Consider the following 17811-nt stretch of genomic DNA (forward strand, 5'->3'; position numbering starts at 1 on the left):
TTCTATATAAGTCAATCTCCCAGAAAATTGAATGTTACCCTTTTTAAGTGAGTGTTTTAACCATCTTCAGTGATTAACATAAAAGATAATCTTCTCATTTTCCTAATTTTGTAAATAAGAAGTTGGCCACATACTCAACTTTTTTTTTGATGCATCAGGGTCCTCATTGTGCTTTCCTGTCATTGCCAATCCTTGTACAGTACTGTGAGATGTTGAGATGTGATCTCTTAGATATATTGCTTACTTGCCTCCGTCCATTTAGGGGTAAATTGCTTCTTGGATTCTGTGTCTACTTTTTACAGTTTATTAATTAATTTATTCATTAATCAAATATTTGAGAACTTAGTATATACCAGGCACACTACAAGAGATTAGAGATACAAGGTAAAGTCATACAGTCCTATTAGCTGTTATTTCTTGTCACTTTCTTACACCCTTTCCTAATCATATGCAATAGTCACACAATTTCAGAGCTAGAAAAGGTCCTTAGATATCATATAGTCCAACCTTATTGTTTTATAGATTAGCAACCACAGCCCCTGCATTAGCTCCTTCATTACTCTTTCTTTCATATTCTACCCAATCTAGACTAGATAAATACCTTTCTATTACAATGGACAATGATGTTGGAAGTGTTTATCCTTAATGTTTTAGTCCCACCAATGAAATCCTACCAGCTTGCTTTTTAGATTCTATTCAACAAATACCACTTAAAAGTAAATATGACAAAACTGATCAGGGGCTGTGATACTGTCTTCTGAATGGTTATCCAAAAAAAAAAATTCTTAAATCGACACTATTATTATTATCGCACAGATAACAATATTTAGACTTTTCTTTTGCCACTTCTTAGTAAAGATGGTCAAGGAATATGTTTTCTGTGTGCCTTTTTCAGAATCAACTAGATGTCCATTTCTTTTACTTAACCATGTTAAAAAAGAAATCAGGCATCATGTTTTAATGTAGGAACAACCTCATTAATCTCTGAAATCATCAGTTTATTGAACATAATTGAACATGATTTTTACATTCAATAATTGCCAGTTAACTTCAAAGTCAAATGTAAGCTCTATAGCCTTGCATTCAAGATTTTCTAAATCTGGTCCCACCCTCATCCAGTTTTATCTTTTTCATGTAACCCTTTCCCTTCCCTTTTATTCTCTCCAGCTGCAGTCAAGACTAAGCACAGCTAAACTGAGCATTTCTTTAGATGCTGCAGATAGAATTAAAACTATCTCAAACTAAACTGTTGAAAGAAATGAGATTTAAGCAAATTGACCACATAGCCAGCTATGTCCTCTGCACAAGCTGTTTCCTACCACAGGCTTTTGGACTGGCTACCTGAAATATTCTTGCCCCAGAGAGCCACTTACTTGCTTGCTCCCTCACTTAAGTCTCTGTAAAAAGCTACCCCACTAGACAAAATTTTCACAACTGCCTTATCTAAAATAGAATCCTACATATACATACACCCTTTTGACCCTCTCTATCCCAAAGTTCAGAAAAATGCCTAGCATGTAAAAGGCACTCAATAAATATTTATTGAATGCAACACTAGTTTTCTTTCCTGAAATGTTCTTTTTTAAACCTACTTAGTAACTCCATCCTTCAGCTCTCAGCTCCAGTCATTCCTCTCGGAAGCTTTCTAACTGTATTAATCCCCCATTACAGTCTCACACAGCACTATTAACTTTTATCTTATAATGCACGTCACCTTTGCACATTTGTGTTATTGTTTTATCAATGTCTATTTCCTTTACTACACTATAGATGATGATGATGTTGATGATGATGATAATAATAATAGCAGTAATAACAGTAATAGGGCATACTCTGTGCCAGGCATTGTTCTAATGCTAATCCTCACAGGAACTCTATGAGTTAGCTATTAATGTTAGTCCCACTTCACAGATGAGGCAACTTGCCCGCTGTCACAGCCAGTTAGTAGCAGAACTGTGGGGTTAACCAAAGCTCTTTACAACTTTAACATCTAACAGTTAACTTATTGAATTAATGAGTTAATTAATAAGAGGTACTTTCGAACCTTGAGATTCTACGATCTGTTTTGAAATAATCACCTGATGTTTTATATATGTTTAACCATTTCATTTGTGTATATTTTATCTGTCACTTAACGTCAAAGCACTGTTGAATATTTCTAAAAGCTTTTAGAAATGTGTATGGAGGTCAGTTTTTGGTATCACAAGGAATGTGAAACTCTATTATTAGCCTTTAATACACCAGGATCAAAAATGCTAAAATCCTGTAATATTGAGACAGTTCTGAACAAGGAAGAATTATCCTACCCAAAATGCTAGTCATAAGCCTACTGGGAAACACTAAAAAGATAGGCCAGTATCTTTGGGAAGAAGAGGCAGGAATGGTGGCAGATAGGGAAGATAACTGACATTTATTGAATGCCTTAATACACTTAATACTCTTTTATCCTTCACAACAGCTATGAGGTATTATCTCTTTTATACAAATTAGAAACCTGAGACTCATTGAGGCTAAGTAGCTTGTCCAATGTCATAGAAGTGAGGTATAAGCGCTTTGTGGTACTTGGCTAGACAGAAGTTCAAGGATGAAGAAAGAGAAGGGTACTAATTCACCTGGGACCTAATTGTTAGAATCCTAGTGACCAGCCTTTCCATTTCAGTATTCTCTTTTGGGAGAAGGACAGAGTCCTGAAAAGGGAGTGCAATGTCCAGTGTCTTCTGCTTTTAAATTGCTTTGGCCTTACTTAAATTCTTCCCAAAAGTATATGGTTTTGTGACATATTTTAGCTTTATCATTGCTGTTTTTCTCCCTTTCTAAAAAACAAACAAGATACTTTTCTTTTAAGCCTTCTCCTCTACCCACACCAACTAACATTTCTTAGTTCACTTTTGCAGTAATGCTTCCAATATTTGCTGTCTGAGTCTTCTCCCATTCAGGCCTTTGTCCTACCATTTCCCCATAATTTTCATTCTCCTTTGCCCCTGTGTTGCCAAATCCCTTGGTTACTTCTTAGTAGGTACTTAACCTATTAGCAGTATTTAGCACAACTGACCATTCTCTCCTTGATTTAAAAGCCACTGCCTGCCCGCCCCCCGCCAAATCTTAATGCCATGTTAAACTTTAAAAACAGTGAAAAGTTTCAAACGGTAATAAGACTCTGAGGACAACCTTTACTTTCTTCACTTAGCTGCCAGCTGTCTTGACCTTTCTGCCTGGATGTCAATTAAAATTCTCAAATTTAAGATGTCCAGAATGAACTCCTGATCTTTCTTACCCCGAAACCTGCTCTATCCTCTGTTCTTTCCAGCTCAGTTGATGACTATTCTATTCTTCCATCATTCAGACCGAGAACCTCGGAGTTATTTTTGAGCCCTGTCTTTCTCTTATTCCCTACATCTATCAGGAAATTCCTTTGTCTTTACTTTCAGAATGTATCCAAAATCTGACCCCTACCCTGTTCTGAGTTGACAACATCATCTCTTATCTATATTACTTCAGTGACCTCAGTAGTCTCTATTCCCAATAGTATGTTATCTGCATAGTGATCACATTATATCACAATGTAAAACATTGAATGGTGCACACACACAAAACCTGATAAATCTCTGAAATATCAATCAGACCCTGGGCTTCCACTTTAACTCAAACACTGTAGCTAAACCATGTATAATCACAGCTAGGCTACCCAAAAACGTAGCTTTGACTTTCACAAGAGCTCTGGGAATGTTTGGGTCATGGGAATGGACAGGAAAGGATCTCTCGGAATTATATTAAGGTAATGAAGAGAGAGCTTTGGCTTACTATTTTTAATAAAAGTGATCTTGGCTGCAAGCCTCTTGGCAGTGGAAATTGACACAACCAGGCTTGTCTCTACCTGCATCTCAGAGACCTATAGTATTAAAAATAGTCCCAAGGATGTATCAGTTATCTACCCCATGTATAAAGGTGATAGAAATGGTGTATTCCCCCATTGTGTGTTCAGAGGTCCTAATCTCTGAATATAGATCCTAGTTTCTGTTCTATAATGATGCAAATTTAAGGTTCATCAATGATAGCAGGGTTAAAAATTATACTCTGACTATATGACTACATCAAATAAAAACAGTAAAGATAAACTAATAAAGATCAACAATTTGGGAACCTCAGCTATCTGGAAAATAATCTAGGATCTAAAAGTTAAGACCAAGTTGGGGGGAAGCCTTTTAGAATTTACTAACTTAGTTATTCAAGTTTTTATAGAGCGTCTACCATATCTAGGCAGTGCTTTAGGCTTGGAACACATTGATAAGCAAAACAGATTTTTTTTTTAAATGCCCTTAAAGAGTTTATAGTTTAATTAAAAGAGAGAAAGTAAACAACAAAAAATAAGTAAGTAAAAAATACATATTCTTTTAGGAAGTTGTAGTGCTTTGGGAAAATTGTAGAGTAGTATAAGGGTGATTAGGAATAGGATTAGCAACTGTAATAAGAATGGGCAAGGGGGCAGCATTTGAGCAAGGGCTTAAAAGAAATGAGGAAGTTAGTCATACAGATATTGAGGAAAGCACTTTACAATAGAAGAAATGGCTCATGGAAAGACCATACTGGAGTGCTTGATATGTTAGCTGGAATGGAGTGAGCAAAGGGGAAAGTAAGTAAAACATGAAGTGAAAACTGAAAAGCACTTCGACTCTGAATATGATTAAAGAACCATAGGAAGGTTTCAAACCAAGGAATGAACTATATATATAGAAATATATTTCCAGTAATATTTACCAGGTGAGTGGAACAGAATTAACACCTTTCTTATTTTAGTGAGTACTACATGCTGGTCATTTTGCATACAAGTAGAAATAATATTAATATTTCTTAATTTCAGAGAAATATTCAGGCATTCACATAAACAGAGGAATCAAGGTAATCAACAATGTCTGTCACAGAGGAAGACCTGTGTCATCACATGAAAGTAGTTGTTCGAGTGCGTCCTGAAAACACAAAAGAAAAGGCAGCTGGATTCCATAAAGTGGTCCATGTTGTGGATAAGCATATTCTAGTTTTTGATCCCAAGCAAGAAGAAATCAGTTTTTTCCACGGGAAGAAAACTATAAACCGAGATATTACAAAGAGACAAAATAAGGATCTTAAATTTGTATTTGATGCTGTTTTTGATGAAACTTCAACTCAGTTGGAAGTTTTTGAACACACTACTAAGCCAATTCTTCGTAGTTTTTTGAATGGATATAATTGCACAGGTAATTGCTGCAACTGGGTTTTAATGTTTCCGTCTAATTTCAGTTTTACATTAGAGGGGACATCTACTCTTTCTTCTAAATATGATCAATTTTAAGATGCTTGTTTGCTTTAAAAAAAAAAGTTCAGCAAACGTTCACTGGTAAATGTAGATTTTCTTTGAAATATAGTAATCATATATAACATATATTGTTTGTGAAACTTTTTCTTCCTGGGCCTTGCTTTGGTTCCTGTAGATGGTCATCCTTTCAGTTTCCTGTTATAAAACCACATGCTTCTCGTACTCAGTGTCAGATTTGTCACAATTTGTATTCATAAATTCTCCCAATAATTACCTATAGAGCAATCCCGGAGGAATAGTGGGGCATTTCTGAACACTTGGCAATTTCTTTATAGCACCATTTTTCTTTATAGTACCTTGAAATAAAAAATATTAAAAGCCCGTGTTAATTGAATATCATGTGCTGTTTTAGCATATCTTTATCCCAAAAATCATCTCTAGTGCTCTAGATAGACCTCTAATAATTTGCCTTTCAAAACAGCCATGTTGATTTCCTAGAAAGAGAGATTTTAATTGAATGCTTACCAGGCACTTCACACCATTATTAATACCTTATTTTTGTAATTACCATTATTTATGGCATTTTCTTTAAGATACCCCCAAACTATAACATGTTTCACTGTCTTTCACTGACTCATTCACTTTTATTACAGAAGACTTACCCTCTAGGTCAAGCAAGAATGGAATGTGGTTTATTGATTAGAACTGCTTTGATTTTCATTTTTAAGCAGGTATTCTTTTTCCTCATTCATGAAACTCCGTATTTTCTCTAGAGATTTAAAATTTTTTTTCTTGACTCCAAATGAAAAAATCTCTACCAAAGTAATACTGAATCTTTGGTGTCTTCTTGGTTTCACTTTATATTCTTGCCAGCTATCTTAAGACTTCTTGACGTACTGCTGGTTTACGTGAAATAGAACAAAATGAAACATGCATCAGTTTAATTCATTCTACTGCAAAGTATTTTTGTAGTATGTTAACAAACTTAGCAGAGAGGTGTAACTTATAAAAATAATTCTCAAAAGCTTATTGCCCTAGCTAGATATTCTGTTGGGTATGTAATTCAGAGTGGATTTTTTTAATTTTATATTTTTTGCACTTGAAGAAACACATCACTTTTATGTTGTACTGGATAGAATCTTGAAAACAAAGTAATTTGCCCAAAATAAAAAATTTAAAAGGAATTTTGTAAATGACTTCTATCTAAAATTCATTCATTCAGCAAACTTGTCCTGAGTTACAAGTTTCTAATTCTTCCCAGCTTCCTCCCCCAACTTCCCTGTGACGTGAAACATGGTTATTGCAGGGTTGCTTTTTCATATTTTGGTATGTTTGTCACTTTTATCTGTTTTCATAAGTATACATTCATCTATTCAAAGTTATTTGTTGTTGAGTATGTCAGGCACTGTGCTAAGCACCGGAGTCTACTCTGTGCCAGGTAGGTGTGAGGGATGCATGGCCTTTGGTGTGGTGGAGCTCATGGTTAGAAATACAGTGTGGTACGTGCTCGAGTAAAAGGATGAGGGCTCAAATGAGGGAGCAGACGTTTTGACTGAAGACGATTAGGGAAGGCACAGGAAAGTTGACGTTTGTGCTGAATATTTAGAGCAGGTAAAAGTTTTCCAGCTGGATTCAGTAGAGGGACTCTCCAAGACAAAGGCAGTGGAATATAGAAAAGGAACAGCACCTGCAGAGAACTTGAAATTACCTAGTATACCTAGATCAGAGGTAGAAATAGGCTGGAGCGATATCCAGGTGTCCTCTCTTAGAGTGCCTAAAAATATTTGTAGGTGAAGCATTTGAACTTTCTCATATAGGACTGGAACAATTAAGAAGGTTTAACATATTCATATTTTGTTTTCTTAAAAATAACTGTACAAATTCTAAAGGACAGATTAAAGAAGACTGAGACTAATAGATGAGACTGATAATTGATTAAAATTTGTAAGATTGTTATAGAAGAAAGGGAGGAGGTGGGGGGCAGATGGGTGGATGATAACACCATCTGCTGTATTCTCAATATTGAATATAGGAGTAAGTCAATTTGTGTTAAAATTCTCAGGTTTTAAGGTTAACACTGTACATTAATTTTGAATCTGGTGGATTTATAGTTACCATTTAGGATAGCCAGATGGAACTATTAATAGACAGTAGGTACTGTAATGTTATATGTCATAACAAAAAGCTTTGATACCTTTTCATAAAAACTCAGTCCTTGCGTATGGTGCCACTGGAGCTGGGAAGACCCACACAATGCTAGGATCAGCTGCTGAGCCTGGAGTGATGTATCTAACAATGTTAGACCTTTACAAATCCATGGATGAGATTAAAGAGGAGAAGATATGTAGTACCGCAGTTTCTTATCTGGAGGTAAGTTCGCAATGTCATTTTTTACATTAATCAATAGTACTGAGAAATCTTTTTTTAAGAAGGTCCGTGGTACATTCAAATTATTCCATCATGCAGAAATCTTCTCATAAATATATATCTTTAAAATTCCTGGTCTTAAGTATTTGTTATGCATCTTACTCTTTTCCTGTTAAGTATTTTATTCTGCCATAACTTCTGATTTATGCAAAAGTAGCAAGATTAGTACGAAGAACTTACAGATAACCTTCACCCAGAGTTCCCAAATATCAACATTTTACCACATTTGATTTTTCTCTGTATGTGTGTATGCAATTTTTTTCCTGAACTATAACTTAGACTTATAAAAACATGCAATTTTCTTTTATAAACACTGAATAATTATCAAAATCAAGAAATTAACAATGATATACTGTTATCTAATCTATAGACCTTAATGCAATTTTGCTAGTTACTCTTTGTGTCCTTTATTGAAAAAGAAAATCTAAGATTATGAATTGTGTTCATTTGTGAACTTAAACCTTAATCTGGATTTTTATTTCTTTGTATTTTATGTTACTGTCATAAAGCCCTTAGTTTGGATTTGTCATGATTGCATTCAGGTTATGCACTTTCAGAAATACCATAGAAGTGGCAATGATTTTTTCTTATATGACATCATATCAAGAGGCCTATGTAATTATAATTAGTTAGTCCCATTACTGACTATGTTAGCTTTGGTCAATTTTGTTATGCTGGTGTCTACAAAGTTTTCTACTATAAAGATACTACTTTATCCTTTATAATTAATCAGTAACTTATAAGGAATCAATGTAAATATCCTCTTACTCCTCAAACTTTCATCTATTAGTTTTACCATCCACTGGTGACTCCTGCCTTAATTACGATTATGTTGGCAGATGATAGTGATTTTTGAATTCCATGATTTCATATACATTTATTCATTGGCTTTCTAATATTAGGAGGGCTTTTCCTTTCCTTTACTGTATCATTGTGGATTTATGGAGTCTTAACATTATTCAATAGATTATAATCCCTTTCTCTAACTATTTATTTATGTGCGCAAGTTGTGCCAGATTTGGCCAGATGCAGCTCCTTCACACTGTGTCTTGTGTCCTTTTGACATACCCTATCGTTCTTTGAGGCTGTTACCCTCTTAATAGCTGGCATTCAGCAAATCATAACTAAGTGATTGACATTCTGACTTTGTGTTCAGATAGTGTTTCAGAAACCAGTGCAGAAACATAGGTCCCTAATTTTACTACCTGTCCTTTGTGGTATCGAGAGTAAATTTCTAGTTGTCACTGCTGTTATATTGACGTCTTATAGCTTGGTTTCTACTGGGAGAGTTTCTTCACTTTTGAAAAAATTGATTATGTTGCTAAAAATTTTCTTGTTGGTCTTTAGAACTTGGTGATAAAAGAAAAGTAAAACTCATTTCTTATAGTTAAGTACTGAAAAGAATTGTTCTGAACTTAATTAGGAAGGGAGCATGGACGTACTCATTATTTCTTCCTTAGATACTTTTGTAACTGTGAGAATTTTGAAGTTTGGTTATTTATAATGTTTTTGATTGTTTTTCCTTTTTTAAAATCTGCTTTCATTTTATTAATGGTAAGGCAGTGTCCATTCTAATAGTTTTCTACTCAGGCTACACACCAGAATTGGCTATGGAGCTTTTTAAAAATAGACATGCCTAGGCCTCACCCCCTGGATATTTTAATTTAATTGGTGTGGATTGTGGCCAAGGCATCTATGTTTTTTGAAGGCTCCCAGGTGATTCTGATGCACGGACCAGCTTGAGAGTGAATGTTCTAATTGTGTATTTTGTATGATTGAAGGGGGTAAGGGGAATCATTTAAAAAGTGGCTGCTGCTTATCAGAAAAATGAGAACCAAAAAATTTATCTTTCATATTATCTTTTTACTACTTTTAAGAGTTTATTACATTTAAACATGGTTATCATTCATTGTAGAAAATTTTACCAGCAATGAATTACCACTATGGACTATTTATTATAATATAGATATTACACAAAATAATTCTTAAAGACTTAATTTTATATGTGGTTTTTTAAAAATATAATCAAGTAGTTGTAATTGTCATTTCATTGGCAAGAAGAAAACTTAGTACCTTTAGTAAATTCATGAAATCAGGTCAATAGTACTATTTCTGTGCATTATTTATAGAAATTACTAAAAAAAAAGTAATTCTCAGAGACTTAAAATACAGATGTGTATTCAGTGCCATGCAGTAGAGTGAGGATATCAGGCTCTGATCCCTGCTCTGCTATTACCTTTGTGACTGTGGACAGATCACTTAACCCCATCATTCAAATTGGGATGTGGGTGTGTCCCATTATGGAACTTATCATAGAATTATGTGTTAAACTTAATGTAGTTGAAGGATAATTGAAATAAATACTATCCATTTTTGAGTGTGGGTGTTTTTTAACTTTTAAGCTTTAAAATTTAAAACGTTTGGACTAGGGCATTATGAAACAATTTGTATCTTTTCTAGTAAGAACCATGTGACTTCCATATAACTTACATTCAGATTGCTAGAGTTTTCCAAGACAGTGTGTCTCTTATATTTCCAGGAAATAAGAAAAGGCAATTTCAGCTATCTTATTTCTTTTTCACTGTAGTCATCAAGTTGGTAATTATGGAGGAGGGTATAATGACTGCACCTTTAAATTTTAAGTCCAAGTGTAGGTAATCATCTGTTTGCTCAGATGTTAAGCAAGTAATGACAATGTGTGATAGATGGGGTGAAGTGAATGGAAATGAGCTGCTGCTTCTCTTTGAGATAAAATTCTAATATAACCTTAAATAAGCAATATGTACAGGTGTGTGTGTGATGCTGTCACTGTTGCTTTGACATCAATGCTAAAGTTGTCCTTTTTATTTTAAGGTATATAATGAACAGATTCGTGACCTCTTAGTAAATTCAGGGCCACTTGCTGTCCGGGAAGATGCCCAAAAAGGGGTGGTCGTTCAAGGGTTGACTTTACATCAGGTGTGTTTTATAAACTTCTTTTTCCCTTGTTTGAATAGCAAGTGTGGTTATTTAGCTATTTACTTATCTTTAAATAACCAAGTGTAGAGTTAAAATCATCAGGGTATATCTTTAGTCTTACTTTGTTTCCCTTGGAAATAACTGAATGGACTTTTCTCTTAAAAATCTACTTGAACATTTAATATAGTGTATTATTCTGCTTAATGTATTTATATTTTATTGGAGAGATTAGATGGTATCTTTTATTTTTCATATGGCACCAAAATACTAAGCAAATGATATACAGTATTTCATGGGATTTAAATTTATGGAAAGCATTTTCTTAGCTTTTATTTTGCTTGTTGACAATTTATTTAAAAACTTAAAGTAGATGGCTAATTTGTATATTTTTCTTTTATTTAAACTTCTTTAGCCCAAATCCTCAGAGGAAATTTTACAGTTATTGGATAATGGAAACAAAAACAGGACACAGCATCCCACTGATATGAATGCTACATCTTCTCGCTCTCATGCTGTTTTTCAGGTAACAGGTTGCTAGACTATTGCTCATAAAACTGAATGAGAAATAAATGAACCCAAATTTATGGATGGTAATTTTCACACATACAAAAAAAAAAAATCTCTTCATCTGTGGACCTCTCTACTTCTCAGCGATCACTTTGCAGCTTTGAGAAGATTCTATCAAAAGTATTTAGATTTGAGATGACTGTCAAGAATATTTAGAATTGACATGTTGTAAATTAGAAATGTAAATTTTTATCTGTAAGAAGATAGAGAATAGTAAAGTGGTAGTGTTAGATGTTGCAGTGTTTGTTTTTTTTCTGAGTTGGTGAAAATATTTAATCTTTCCAAAAGATAATCTTAGATTCAGAGCAAACTTTCTCTTTATAGATCTAGATTTACAGAACAAATAAATGGGGAGATACTGATTGAGTTTTCAAAAGATTTCACCATAGTGACCATGTAAGTAGTTGCATTCTTTAAGGAAGCATGTGATTCTGTTGATACAGTACTTTTTAGGAATACAATTCTAGAAAAAGCTAAAGCATAGGGTCTTAGTTATTATTTGTAGTTTCTAGTCCTTTTAAAATCCAAATGATTATATAACTTAATTCTGGATTATGCTATGTGAAACTCATCTTTTAGAAAGAAATTGTTGAAAGTTATAGTTGAAAGAATTTAGATCTGAAGCAATCAGGTCATTTAGAAAGTCTTCAGGCCACAAAATTTTAATCTTTTCTTTTCTTACCACTGACTCTTGATTTATCAGTAGTCTTGAGAGAAATGTTTATCTGGGACACTGAGATTTCCCCCAAAATGTCTTAGCCCTTGCTTTATAAGGGTTACCAGAATACAAGTGGCAGTTGTTTTTGACCTATCAGGACAGGAATTAACTTGCCTTCTGGTACCCATATAGGAAACCTTTTTATTTTCAAATTTTTCTTAATGTTGGTGATTACTTTTGGTACTCTTGGTTATCAGTCAGTCAGATTATACCTTGTTCTTTTAAATGAAAATAATTAATTTCCTGCTGTTTTAAAAATAAAGTGTACATTTCCCTTTTAATTTTGTTAACTCTAGTTCTCATTTTCCCTATTCTCCTGTAATTTCATAAAGATTTATTTGAGACAACAAGATAAAACAGCAAGTATCAACCAAAATGTCCGAATTGCCAAGATGTCACTCATTGACCTGGCAGGGTCTGAGAGAGCCAGTTCTACCAGTGCTAAAGGGACCCGGTTTATAGAAGGCACAAATATTAATCGATCACTTTTAGCTCTTGGGAATGTTATCAATGCCTTAGCAGATACAAAGGTAGGTACTATATGCTTATTTGTTTAAGTATTTTGAGATATTGAAATATGTATAGTTCTTAGAAAGTTATTTTTAACATAATTTTGTTTTTAAGGTCTACTATAAATCAGATTTTAAGAATGTAACAATAATGTTTATATACAGAGCAAAGACCTCAGAGAGCCTATTATTTCAAATAAAGCTATGGGGAGTGCTGTTTTGTTTTTTTAACTTCTAGTTTTATAATCAGAATTTGATGAATATAAGATTGATAGTTAATATTCTATGGTACATTCTCATCATTTATTTGAATTTGATTTTTTAAAATTCCCATTTAATGGTCACTACAGAGCAAGCAAGATAATTGAACTGGCATGAAAACAAAAAACGCATTTCAGAAAAGCTTAATTCTGGTCTGGTTAGTATTTTATGTACATACTGTAAAGTTGTATTAAATATTAAAGTGTTAGTTTTTCTTAGAGAGAAAGAGGAGTTTTAAGGTAGAAAATGTAATTAAATCACCTAATCAGATAGTGTTTGCTAGATGACTTTAAGGCATTTAAAAATATTTTAAATCTACTGTATGCTAGAAGTACTTATTAGAACAGAGCATATTTGATAACTTCTGTATTTGTAAAAATGACTTCCTTGTTTTAAAGTTAAAATATGGTAATTTAAGTTAAAGCCAAACTCAAAAGCTTTAGGAAAGTTACTGTTAAACTCTTCAAAATGTTGCATTTTGATCTAGTATGAAGTAAATTCAAATGATTTGGGAAGTCTTTTTTAAAAAGGCAAGTTACTAAAATCACATGAAGATTACAAAAGCGAGATATATTTTATATTCTAAGTTAAAATCTCAAACATGTAGGCAGACAGCAGGGTATAGAGACTGATTGTCTAAACTTAAGCCATTCATGATATTTTTTCCATATACTTATTTAATTTTATTAGTTGACTCCATCTGAGCCATTTACTAGTCAGTGACAAGCAAAATCATTCCAAGTAGCACCAACGGTGCATCTTCCCCAGTGATTGGGAAAGACTGCTATCTATGGTGGACAGCATAGTGTACTGGGAGTTAGGAGACCTGGGGCCCATTCCTAGCTTTGTGAATTACCTGCCATGTGACCTGAGGCAAGTCATTTCACTTTTTGCCAAGCTTCATTTTTCTCTTCTATAATATGAAAGGTTTACATTGGATAGCATAAAGTTGCTTTAAGCTTAACACTGTACTGTTCTGTTTGTATATAGAAGTGGTAGTGTTTGAAAAAATTATTACTTTAAAATCAGAACTATTAACTTTTAAGTAAAAGAAAACCTAGAAAAATTAAGTTCTCTTAGAAATGTTGTGTTTTCAGATAAAATATCTGTAAGATTTTAATTATAATATATTTTGTATTCATGTTAGATGGTTATTTAAGGAGAGAAGTAGCTCTATGCCATGCAGAATTCTTATTATTCCTCTAGTATATTTCTATAGGGCATATATTACTTTTGTATTTTAATTTCTTTTTAAAAAATGAATGGAGTTTTTTTTTTTTAATAGACATTTTTGTTTCTGAATAGTTTTATAGAAAAGTTGCTATAAGGATAATACAGGAAGATTTTGTTAAATATACCCCACACTCAATTTCCTCTGTTAGCATCTCACATTAATATGGTCCACTTATCACAGCTAATGAAGCAATACTGAAATTTTATGATTAACTAAAGTTCATATTTAATCAGATGGAGATACAGTTTTTCACTGGGATATTTGTTTTATATATTCACTGAATAGTCTCATAAGATTCATTATCATCGTTTCAGTCACTAATTATATCATGAGTCTGGAAAAAGTTGGGCAGTGCTTAAATTCTTATAGTGAAATGGTAGCAGGTTTGCATTTGAATGTGGAAAATGACATAAGAATTCTTTTTTTGTTCTTTCAGAGGAAGAATCAGCATATTCCTTACAGAAATAGTAAGCTCACTCGCTTGTTAAAGGATTCTCTTGGAGGAAACTGTCAAACTATAATGATAGCTGCTGTTAGTCCTTCCTCTGTGTTCTACGATGACACATATAACACTCTTAAGTATGCTAACCGTGCAAAGGACATTAAATCTTCTGTAAGTGTTTACTCTGCCTTTGTTGTAAGGGTATTGGGTGCATTTTCTTCTTTTCTGTAATTCCAGCAAAATATTAGAGTTGTATTTCTACTAATGAGTTAGGAAACAGTTAGAAATGTGTTTACTAACCTCATTAATTGAGTATTAACTGAGACACTTAAACCATTAAGCATCTTGATTACATATATAATAGATACTGTTACATTTAGTCTTTGGGCAGCTAGGATGCTTTAGTGCCTTTCTTTCTAACTCTTTTCACATCATGGCATGTGATATTTTGATGGCAGCTCAAGTAATTGCTGAAGGCTTTAACATATCAGTTGCAGCCAAGGCTGGTACTCTGCCTAGCCCAGCACCAACACTTTCTACCTGAAAATCTAGGGCATGTTAGCTAATCTCTCCAAACCTTAGTTACTTCATCTGTAAAGCAGATATAGTATCTGCCTCAGTTTGTGAAGTAAATAGCCTTTTAAAAATTATTTCCACGCTCATGATACTGATGTAACCAGTCTGTGTAGCTCCAGCAATATAATCTTGATTGATTAGCTCAGTAATTTTGCCAGTAGTTTGGGGTAATTTTTTAAAATGTAAGTTAAACATGATGTATGTGTAAAATCACAGGATCTCAGGGTTGGAATAGAATGGGAGTTCAGCTGATGTGATGGCTTCTCTTCCCACTTACCCTTCTGCTACTCCCATTGCATGAAGATAAGGAGGTTGTTATCTTCCTTAGAGAAATGTTTATATATTGTTTGTACAATAAATTGGGAAAGGTTGTACTATATGGATGTACAAAAGTTTTTCACACAGGCTTTTCATGCAATCCTTACACCAACCCATTGAAGAAGTCATTTCTACCTCTACTTTACAGTTGAGGAATCACATGTTCAGAGTTTTTAAGTGTTAAATTCTAAGTTCAGTGAGAAGTGGGCAGGGCCTCAAAATCAAGTATTTGGATTACATGTTGAATATTTTTTCCACTGTTCCATAGCTGCCAAGAGGGCCATACTTTTATAAAAAGGATAAAATGTATTAAGAACTCATTAAAAACTACTTGAACTTATAAATGGGTGGAAATTAAAATTACCTGTTTCTTAGAAGTGAGGGGAAAAGATAAAGAAAGTGGGCAATTTTTATTATAATGTGAGTGAATGCTTTGCAAGTTCTTAAAAGTACCTTTTTTCAGATAGTAAGGCGATTTCTTTATAATTTCATTTATATTATTGATGTGCTAATGTCCACAGCACATCCTCTTGTCATAGATTTTAAACATCAGCATAATTTATCACGATTGTCACATAATCATAATCGTCACAAATTCTGAATTTATAGAGAACTGAATTCATGAAAATATAATGCCATTTTGTTTGTGTATATAACTCTGTGATTGTTATCTCTATATATACATAATCTTAATTTCTATTTTTCAACAGTTGAGAAGCAATGTTCTTAACCTCGACAATCATATAACTCAGTATGTAAAGATCTGTAATGAACAGAAGGAAGAGGTATGTCTGCCCTTTACATTATTGCTAATCTCCCTCAGTTCCCCATTTATGGGATTCTGCAATCTTTATTGTCTAAAACTTTGATGTGCTTTCCTATTACAATTGAAATCTGGCTTGTTCAGTTATTTTTCACAGCTAAACTTTTTCTGTGGCCATGCATTATGAAGACAAATAATTTGTTTTGTATTTTAACTACTGTTTCTCTTTACTAGATTTTAATGTTAAAAGAAAAACTAAAGGCCTATGAAGAACAGAAAGCCATTACTGATGAAAATAACAAAGCAAAGTTAATGATTTCAAACCCTCATGAAAAAGAAATTGAAAGGTAAAAATGACGTTAAGATCTCATTTTGAGGATTTTAAAAAATTTAGTCAGATATTTAAAATTTTAAATTTAGTCTGATGTTTTACAGTATCATCACCATTTGTTGTTTGTCTTTATATATTCTCAACTGAATTCAGGAAGTCACCGTTTGGTCTTATATTGCACACTTTGGAGATCAGGTAATTTAATCGTGATTATACAGATAAAGAGAAGAACCAAGACTTAGGTATAAGTTGGAGAAAGTAAAGCCAAGTATGTTACTTATGAAATTAGTTTTTAGTAGATTTCATATTTTTCTTCTGTGGTGTCTTAGTCCGTTCTGGCTGTTGTAACAAAATACCACAGACTAGCTAGCTTATAAACAAACGAACAGAAAGTTATTTCTTACTCTTCTGGAAGCTTGAAGTCCAAGATGCAGGGTGCCAGCCTGGTTGAGTGAGGGCCTTCTTCCAGGTTGTAGACTTCTCACATCCTCATGTAGCCAAAAGAAAGGAAGGTCTCTCTGGAGGATCTTTTATAAGGGCACTAACACCATTCATGGGGTCTCCACCCTCATGACCTGATCATCTCCCAAAGGCCCCACCTCCCAATACCATCACCTTGGGTATTAGGTTTCAACATATGAATTTTAGGGGACACAAACATTCAAGCAATTGCATCTGGCATTATCATTATTTATATGATTCATGTAAATCCTATCTACCCTTTTCTGACTTTATGTAACTCTTAATAATATACTTACTGAGTTTAAGCAGTGAATTATTTGAAGGGACATCTCTCAGTGATTTAAATTGATGCAGAAATTTGGTAGATTCCCTCTAAGCTTCTTAGCTGGTAAATTTAAAAAGAAAGCTGTTAGTAATACAGTACTCACAAGTCCTTTTTTCTAAGCAACTTAGACAATTTGTAGGTTGTCCTGATGGGACACTAGTTCAAAAGCTGTGAATCTTGAGTAGTTCTAAGAAGACATTAAGAAATTCTTGGATCAAGCAAGTTTGGAAATTATGTCTTACTTACGGAATCTAAGAGATTTCTGAAGTATATTAGCATATTGAAAGCTCTAAGAGGCCCTGTTACTAAAGGAATCTGTTCAACTTTGATTAAAGTTGAATAAAGTTAAACTTATCTAACATTCTCCAAAGGTAATTTTCTATTATCATTCATATGAAAAACTAACCACAACTTAAACCACTGATTATTCACAATGTTTTGGAACAAACTCTAGAGTTTGTAGAAGATGTCTTAGTGTACATGAGGAAGGCTAGTCAACAGTGACTAAACCTATTTTCAAGTACAATACCTTTTTAAAACTGGATTTGTATATTAACGTTTTCATAAAATATCCTTAATTTTGAAAAAAAATCATTTCTTCTGCCTCAGTTGACCCCAGATGCTAAGATA

General features: G+C 33.4%; 1 protein-coding gene across 3 annotated transcripts in view; it reads left to right on the top strand.

Annotated features, from left to right (window-relative positions):
- KIF18A (kinesin family member 18A) overlaps window positions 1-17811 on the top strand; it is a 77349-nt gene that overhangs the window by 3472 nt on the left and 56066 nt on the right. For all 3 annotated transcript variants that reach the window (XR_012509632.1, XM_045524134.2, XM_074372220.1), the window contains exons 2-9: window positions 4859-5231; window positions 7503-7660; window positions 10571-10675; window positions 11088-11198; window positions 12293-12490; window positions 14401-14577; window positions 16011-16085; window positions 16298-16410. Coding sequence is in view for 2 of the 3 variants with exons in the window: in XM_045524134.2 (XP_045380090.1) it covers window positions 4907-5231; window positions 7503-7660; window positions 10571-10675; window positions 11088-11198; window positions 12293-12490; window positions 14401-14577; window positions 16011-16085; window positions 16298-16410 (1262 nt within the window). In the remaining variant the exon portion in view is untranslated. The remainder of the gene's footprint in view (window positions 1-4858; window positions 5232-7502; window positions 7661-10570; window positions 10676-11087; window positions 11199-12292; window positions 12491-14400; window positions 14578-16010; window positions 16086-16297; window positions 16411-17811) is intronic.

The sequence above is a fragment of the Camelus bactrianus genome, chromosome 10 (assembly GCF_048773025.1).
Source record: "Camelus bactrianus isolate YW-2024 breed Bactrian camel chromosome 10, ASM4877302v1, whole genome shotgun sequence".
Classification (NCBI taxonomy): domain Eukaryota; kingdom Metazoa; phylum Chordata; class Mammalia; order Artiodactyla; family Camelidae; genus Camelus; species Camelus bactrianus.